This window comes from Calypte anna, chromosome Z, assembly GCF_003957555.1.
Source record: "Calypte anna isolate BGI_N300 chromosome Z, bCalAnn1_v1.p, whole genome shotgun sequence".
Taxonomy (NCBI): domain Eukaryota; kingdom Metazoa; phylum Chordata; class Aves; order Apodiformes; family Trochilidae; genus Calypte; species Calypte anna.
In genome coordinates this window covers 11,392,691-11,400,947 of record NC_044274.1, presented here as the reverse complement: position 1 = coordinate 11,400,947, position 8,257 = coordinate 11,392,691, and the positions used below count along the sequence as shown (strand labels likewise).

General features: G+C 58.2%; 1 protein-coding gene across 1 annotated transcript; it reads right to left on the bottom strand.

Annotated features, from left to right (window-relative positions):
- Positions 1–274: 274 nt before the first annotated feature.
- Positions 275–5,281, bottom strand: LOC103532399 (gamma-secretase subunit Aph-1b). The gene is made up of 7 exons (XM_008498145.2): positions 5,073–5,281; positions 3,683–3,853; positions 2,116–2,189; positions 1,827–1,949; positions 1,390–1,517; positions 1,015–1,138; positions 275–789 (listed from the first exon to the last, which is right to left on the bottom strand). The coding sequence occupies exons 1-7, from the start codon at positions 5,183–5,185 to the stop codon at positions 752–754; spliced, it is 771 nt and encodes a 256-aa protein (XP_008496367.1). The 5' UTR covers positions 5,186–5,281; the 3' UTR covers positions 275–751.
- Positions 5,282–8,257: the final 2,976 nt, after the last annotated feature.

Here is an 8,257-nt window from a genome sequence, read left to right as displayed (position 1 = left end):
TAGAGGAGAGGGCAATGATCCCCATGAATGGCTCCTTGAGCCCCATCCCCAAGATGTGCTGGCACAAGCTGCAGGGCTGCATCTCCTCTTGAGCCCTCCACCTTCCATGTCCTGGGCCCTTCAGATGCTGAATTTCCCCCACCCTCCCCCCCTCCTGGGTGCTTTCAGTCCTCTCGGTTCCCCCAGCACCATCCTCCCTGCACTGGGATGCCAGCAATGGCCCTCAGGGCAGCAAGGATGGGCAAAGAGGCAGAGAAAGTAGCACTATAGTTAACATCCCCAACCTGGAGCATGGCAGGGCTTTGCAAAGCTGCTTCCTCCACCCTTTGGTGAGAAGGCAACATGTGAGGACTTCCTCCATCTGCAGCCCCTCCCCCAGCAGGGTGGACAGCACATCTTCTGTGGGAGGGGGGGAGAAGCAATGGGTTTCTTTGGGCTCAGGCCTCTGGCAGTCCAAGGGTAGAATCCTACCCAAGCAGGCTAACAGGGGCTCTGCTCACGGCAGGGTAAAGTTGGGTCCCCCCAAACTAAGCTGTTCTCTGGGGGCTTTCAAAGGGGTGTGAAAGCAAGCCAGCCCCAGCCACACCAGCTGGCTGGCTGCCACAGCCAGAACCCAGTGCCTGCCCTGCCCTGCCGGGAGGGGCAGGACTCCCCAGGAGAAAAGATTCTGCAGAGAAGGTGACGTATGCTCTTGCTGCTAGGATGGATGGGAGGGCAGGGGTGGCTGAGGACAGGAAAATCCTGCAGGGATTCAGGATCCCGGCTGGGGGCTGGCTCCATTCTGTAGACCTGCAGGGATCAAGAAGAGAGGGGATCATTTTCACCATCTGCTTACCTCAGGAAGGTAACAACCTGAGTATGGTCCCAAAACTCAGCTTCCCCTCCTGCCAGGCAGCTGAGGGGATGATACCCTTGATCCCACCCTGGGGTTACCCTCTCGCCATCCCAGTGCTGGTCCTGGCACCCAGAGGGTCCCATAGGGTTCCCTATACCCTTTATTGGAACAGGACTTACAGAGCAGGAAGCGCCGTAGGTTTTGGGCAGATCCCCCTGAGAGAAGGTAAGCCCAGACAGCGGCAGCAGCCATCAGCATGTAGGAGGGCACCAGGCTGCCCACATACAGGGGGTTGCAAAAAGTCTGGGGAGAGAGGTGGAAGAGGGGTGAGCAGGCAGGACAGGATGGGAACAGGATAGGTGGCAGCACCACTGCCTTGATGAGCAGAATTGGACAAGGGACACCAGCTCCAGGACTCAATTTGTGAAGGGCCAGCTCCAAGTCCCCCAAAACCCAATGGCTTTGCTGTTCCCACCCTGGAACAGGGACCAGAACACAACAAAGCTGTCACCAAATACGGATCCTGGTGCAGAGCTCTGCTCACAACTACTCACCGACCCCGAAACAGCGAGGTGCATGACAACAACTGCTGTGATCTCCCACCAGCGCCGATGTTCACAGCCATGGAAGAAGAGGATCCCCCAGAAGGTGTGAAGGAAAATCAGCACCATGGTCATAAAAGCTGCAGGAAGCAGAAGAAACATGTCACCAGGGAACCACCTGGCCTGCAGGCTCAGGGAGGGAAAGAGAGGAGCTGGGAAAGAGGAAATCCTTCTGGGGTAGATTGTCAGGTGCTTGGAGGGATGGAGGACAGGATCAGGGAAGGTCACACAAGATGGAAAAAAGAGTTTGGCACAGTGGGCTGTGACAGGGGACTGTAAGGGGCTCAGATGGTTAGAGAAGTGCAGCATGGAGGGGAGACTCCAGCTCTACCAGGTCAGCTGCCCCTCAGGTGGAGCAGAAGCGTGAGGGAAGGGTGCTGGTCACTCACCTGAGGTTAAGAAATAGAGCTGTGAATCCCCGTGGATGCCCACAGTGCCGGGCCCTAACGCGTCTGCCAGGAGATTGATCATGGAAAAGGCTCCACTCATGAGCCCAAATCCCACGCCAGCCACTGTGGGACAGAGACACTGTCAGGCCCTGAGCCTCCCAGGACCACTCCAGACACCTTCCAGAAGGCTTTGGCATGAGACACCTTCCTTTTCCCCCAGCACCATGCCCAGCCACACTCAGGCTGGCCCCAGGCCCAGGGGGGAGGGTGAGCTCTGCAGAGCACTCACCATATGCCATTTGCTGGATGGAAATGGGGGAGCAGCCATCCTCACTGAGAGCCACCAGCCCCTCGATGGCCTTCCTGTGGGGTGAGAACATGATGGAGCTCAGCAAGGTCTGGCCAGCTCCCAAGGCACGGTGCAGCATGGGACAGGGGTCTCACTCTCTGCCATCTCCCCCACACCCCTTCTCCTGGTAGCCTCCCTCTCCAACACCCACCATGGAGAACATCTGCATGGCATTCTGAATCGATAGACAAACCAGCCATGTGAAGACCTCCTGAAGCCACACAGAAAGATTTTCCACATCATTCCAGATTTCCACTGGAATGCGAGTGCCAGCCAGCCCCGCGGAGAGCCAGCAGGGCACGGGATGCAAAGCAAGCAGCATCCCCGCGTGGAGAAGCAGCCATAGTGCAGGCGTGGGAGGAGCATGCTGGGGGCGTGTACCTGATCTTCGGGTGTATGTACTCATTAGAATAAGAGGCTGGGGATAAAAATACGGAGAGGGTGCAGGGAAGAGCTCCAAGAGACAGAAAGATTCTTTGGGGAGAGAAATGGGGAGAGGTGGGCTTCATCATTTTGGCCAGCTAGAGATGTGGTGGCTATGGAGGACACCACATGGCTCCTCAGTCCCAGGAGGAGGGCAGCACTTGCAGCGGGAGATCGGCAGAGCAAACCGAAGGCAGGAATTTGTGTTCAGAAGTTGCTCGGCGGAGCTCGGCGGAGCTCTGCTACCCCTCTGCCCGTCCCCGTCCCCCCCCGGCAGCGCCGTGCCGCAGGGGGCGGTGCGACCCTGCGTACCCCTGGACCCTCCGGACCTCCCCAGGTCCCTGCTGGGGTCAGCATCTCTCGTACCCCCCACTTGGGGAGGCTGGAGAGCGGGGATGGGGGTGCTGCGAGAGATGCCGACCCCAGCATCGCCTGCCCTTTCCCGTGCCCTCCCAGCCCCATCGCGGTGTCTGTCTGTCTGTCCGTCCCAACGCAGGACAGGGTGCAGCGCATGCTCCGCTGAGGCTGCGGCGAGACTTTGCCCGAGGCTGGCCAAGGCACCGAACACAGGGCTGGTGGCCATGTGCTGCCCCACAGAGCCCCGAAACCACCGTCAGGCTGTCCCTGCTGACACCAGACCACCCCTCAAAATGGAACGAGACTTGCCAAGTAGCCCGGGCAGACCCCTAGCCCCTCCTCTTGTCCCTCATGCATCAGAACAGGCATCAAGAGATGCCTGGCGTCCCTCTGGTGCCCCCTTGAGTTGCTGGTGCTGTTCACCAGGGCACAGAGGGGGTGACACACCCTGCAGCAGCCCAAACCCACAGCCTCTCCCGAATTAAAGGAGACGTTGCCAGCCACTGCATCCCTGGGTTCTCCAGACCTTAGGGCTGCTCTGGACCACCACTCGAGACCCACTCAAGGTCAACACACCAACACAGGTACCAAAAGCAAGGACCAAAGTGGCTTGGGGCCACGCATGGAATCCCCCCTTAAGCCCAGAAGCTCCCAGCCAAAATCTGTCACCCACCACAGCTCAGAGGAGTGCCCGGGAGTGCTGGAGCAGGGTGGGAGACGCCCTTACCTGAGGAGCTTGTAGTAGAGGAAGCGGAAAGCTTCTTGCAGCAGCACGGAAAACATCACCCCAAATATCAAGAGCCCCTTCTGCAGCGGCTCATCCCGGGGGTCACTGGTTTTGACAGCGATGAACCAGATGAGGGAGGAGAGCAGCAGTGACACCAGCCAGAAGAAAGCCCTGCAAGAGAGGGACCTCCTGCTGGCACCGGGCTCTGACGGGACCCGTGCCCTGGCCGTACCCATTGGCACCGTGTCTGCACCCGTGCGGGTGGGTGCTGCCACTGGCTGGGACACTGCTCCCAACAGTACCAGAGCTGTTCTGGTACCAGTGCCAGGAAGGTGGTGCCTGTACTGGTAGCATTGCTGTGGCTGCTTTCCTTCACTGGTAACCTGGACCGGCACCAGAGCCACCAGTGCCCACACCAGTACCAGTGCCCACACCCAGTACCAGACACTGCCATGCCAGACTGGTTCCACTGCCCCTGCTGCACGCATGGACCAGTACCACTAACAACACTACACTGGTACTGGTGTCAGTGTACACCACCACACCCCACTACCGACACCAGTGTCCCCACCGTGCCCACCCCACGTGGTGGTGACACTGGTACCAGTACTGGTGCCTCTGTCACACCCACGAGCATATGAGCACTGCTATTGGTGCTCCTGCCGTGATCACAACCACCAGAACCAGCACCGGTATCCCATACATGCCCATGGCTGCACCAGTAAGAGAAACAATACTGGTGCCCCTGTCACACAAGCAACAAGCCCAGTGTGAGTACTGGAACCAGTAACCCCCTTTTTCCAACACCAGCACAAGTACCGGTACCGGTGAGCCGATTGTACCCACAGTGACATTGGTGCTGGTACACTCACTGTGACTGTGGGTCACAGTCTCATCTCTGCCACACCCACAGAGGTACCAGGTACCTGGACTGGCACCAGCGCCACTGTCATGCCCATACTGGTACCAGCACCAGAGCACCTGTCACACCAGTACTGGATACCAGTACCAGCATGTGTACCAGTGCTCCTGTCACACCCATACTGGTAGCAGGGCTGATACCAGTGCCCGTGTCACACCCATATTGGTACCAGTACCAGGACTGGTACCAGTGCCTCTGTCACCCATACTGGCACCAGCACCAGGACTGGTACCAGTGCCTCTGTCACGCTCATACCAATACTGGTAACAGGACTGGTACCAGTGCCCGTTTCACACCCATACTGGTACCAGCACCAGGACTGGTACCAGGGCTCCTGTCACACCCATACAGGTGCGAGCACCAATAATGGTGCCGCCCTAGTACCGATACCAGTACCGGTGTCCCCTCCGCGCCCACACCGGTACCACGGTGGCACTGGTTCCCTCCTGTGCCCGCTGCGGGACTGACCCGGCGATGAGGATGATGATGCGGAGTGGGTCGCGGGCGATGGTGAAGAGGAAGAGGCCGAGTGCCGGCCCGAAGGCGATGAAGGTGCACCCGAAGAAGACGGCGAGAGTCATGGCGGCGGGCGGGGCCCGCGACACGGGGACCGGGGACGGGACCCGGACACTCGGACCGGACCGGCCCCGCCGCCCCTTCCCCTTCCGCGTCCTTCCGGGACGCCCCACGTCACGCGACGCGGCCGGAAGTTGCGTCACGGGGAACGGCGCGGGGCGGGGCATGACTCGGGGTGGGGCGGGTGGGGCCTGGGCCGGGGGGTTCGGCCGGGCCCGGGGGAGCCGAGGGTCCGGGGCCGGTTGTGGGGGCTCAGCCTGCCATTGGGGAGGGCTCAGCCTGCCCTGGGGGGAGCTCAGCCTGCCCTGGAGGCTCCGGCCTGTCATGAGGCTCGGAGCGCACTGAGGGCTGGGACCCGCCCGGGGGTCTGAGGCCTGCTCTGGGGGTGGGGGCTCCAGCCTGTCATGGGGGGTCTCGGGCTGCCCTGGGGGTCAGGCGTGGCACAGCAGGGACGTGGGCCTGTGACAGTGGGCACCGCCAGCACTGAGGGGGGAGGTGATCTGCGTCTTGTGGGGTGGAAGGGCAGGGACTGTGACTGAGGGTAACCTGGTCCTGTCACAGGTGGGTATGTGCTGCACCGAGGGGATGGTGCACGCTGGTCCTGCCATGAAAGGACATGGCCTGCACACAGGGGAGCTTAAAATGATCCTGTGGACAGGTAGGGAGAGAAACCTCTTAAGCTGCAAGCAGGAATGCTCCGTACACTAAGTGGTTACAGTAAATGTTAAAAGTTAAACTTACAGTGACTTCTTAATAAAATATTAGATGCCAATGTAATTTTAAATTTAGTAACATGCTGCTGTAAAGTGAGCATCTCTACAGATATATATAGGCGGGAGTACTTCAGACTTTTCAGGAAAATATATTAATTTCAGTGCAAAAACGAACATCCTCTATTGTGATATTTTTATTTCCTAGCCTCAGAATGATCATCTGAAAGGTTGAACTGTATTCTGAGAAAGGAAAATTCATCTCCACCGTTACTGCTCCATTAAAAAACCCCAAACAACCAGACCCCAAGCTGAACAATGGGCCACCCAGTGAGGAAAGCTCTGCAGTGCCCCCCAGGACCTGTGCCAGGCAGTGGTGCTGAGGTTGGGTGAGGTGTGCTGGCTGTCCCTAAGGGTCCCTGGATGCCTCTCACCCTGACACAGGCCTGCCTCACTTCAGGAGGGCTCTGTGCTGTCCCCAGGCCTCCTGCAGTGCCCAAGAATGTGGGGCAGGGGTCCTGCATTCCTGTGCTGCCTGCTCCGTGTCTGCAGCTCAGGCAGCACAGCCCCAGCTGTGGGGTGCTGTGCTGTACCAAGGGCTGCATGCAGGGCATGCCTAAGATAGACAGAAACGAGAGAGCATGGAATGAATGTGGTTGTGGCTTTTCCTCCAGCTGCCTTGTCTGCAGATATGGTTGCCAAAAACCAGATTTGGAGACGGGGAGCTTTGTGCAGCACTTGGCTTCAAGCAGCCTTGACCTGCTGCAGAATCACCCAGAGACCTGTAAAACCCACACAGCTTGGCAACGTGGCTCTCCCCACCCTCACCCTGATGTCTCGGGCTATAAATTCAGAGAAGCATGGCCGGGTGGAAGAGGTCTGTGTCTAGCTCAGTAGGTTTCATCAAAATACCTCTGTGATACTCCTTGTGTGGTCCTTCCCCTCCTGCACATAGTTCCAGAATGTTGCACAGGAAGGATTCAGAGATGAAATGGGGCACCAGAGGGATGAGAAAATGAAGGAAGAGAGCAGAGGTGGGAAGCTGCCAGAGATTAGTGTGGTGGTTTGTCAATAGGGTGACAGACCATACTAGGACTGAAAACTCTTTGGGGAGATCTCCAGTCTGTCAGGACCAGATAAACAAATCCAAAGGTTGGAATTCAACAACAGAGGGAGGGGAGAGAGGAGGGAACAGACTCTGGGGTCCCCAGTGTGGGTCTGGGTGAGGCATGTGGGGAGATGAGCCTCCAGGTCCATCTCCCCTCCACAGTGCCCCAGCCTTCCAGAGCTTCTCCTGGCCTGCCTCTTTCTGCAGGGTGCTGGGAGCATGGGCACGGTGCAGAGCTTTGCTGAACCACCAAAGGTGTGTTCCTGTCTTTGGGGCAGGGATCTTGCTGTCAGACCACAGGGGAGTTCACTGGAGGAAAAAAAAACAACCAAAAAACAAAACCCACGGGTGCTTGCAGCAGAGTGTAAATGGTTAAGTTAAAGGGACTGATCCAAACCAGGGGGTGGCAAGTGGGGAAAAACTCCGGGTGTGAAAGGGCTCTTTGTCCCAGCGGGAAGGAGAAGGGCACCCTGATGGGAGCAGGGGGCAGCTCGCTGCAGTGCTTCCCTGGAGGAGGTGGTTTTACACCCTCGTTGCTTTGTGCAGCCAGACAAGACCCTGCTTTGGCCAAACACTGGAATGTCTGTGCTGATGTGCTGCAGAATAGCCGGGTGGACCCAAGGAGGAGCTCCAGGCTTCAGCAGGGTCAGCAGGGTGGGACTGGGCAGCACAGCCAGGGCAGGCGGCTGCAGCTTACAGTGCTTCTCACACCCCGGGGAGGACAACCAGAAAATTAGCACCCCGTGCAAGGGGAGACCAAAAAGGTCCCCTCTCTTTTGCTTGTAGAAGATCTCAGAGCTCCAAACCAGGGGTGCTGGGCGAGGGGGAGGGCAGGAGGCCAGCAGCACCTGGGCAGGAAAGAGATGCAATCTCACCATCCTCCTTTCCTGAGCTGAGAGACTGCAGTAAAGAGAGAAAAGAGAGCTCTCCCAGCCAGCCACTCCCTGGGGCAATGGCTCAGCTCTGCAAGGGGTCAGCATGAATTATGTTTCCTGGCAGCATGAGGCTGGGCTTTTAGAGGGATATCCGCTGGGTAGCGTGGGACAGCAGGGCTCAGAGGCCCTCACGGAGGGGCCCAAAGTGGAGGGCAGGACTAGATCATGACTTTGGGCATCCCCCGGGGAATCCACCCCCTTTTGGTGACAGCAGTGAGACACATCCTGCTGCTGCTCTTCTCTTTGTGTTGGAGAAAACAGAGCAAGCCAGGAGGAAGCTTTCTGTACACTTTGGGAAGTGGTTGCCTACTGCATTAATATTTG

Excerpts from the sequence above, each read along its gene's own strand:
- LOC103532399 (XM_008498145.2), bottom strand. The coding sequence starts at position 5,185 with ATGACTCTCGCCGTCTTCTTCGGGTGCACCTTCATCGCCTTCGGGCCG. Across the intron at positions 3,854-5,072 it reads ATCATCATCCTCATCGCCGG|GGCTTTCTTCTGGCTGGTGT; the intron begins GTCAGTCCCGCA and ends CCTCTCTTGCAG. Across the intron at positions 1,139-1,389 it reads ACCTCGCTGTTTCGGGGTCG|ACTTTTTGCAACCCCCTGTA; the intron begins GTGAGTAGTTGT and ends CTCTCTCCCCAG.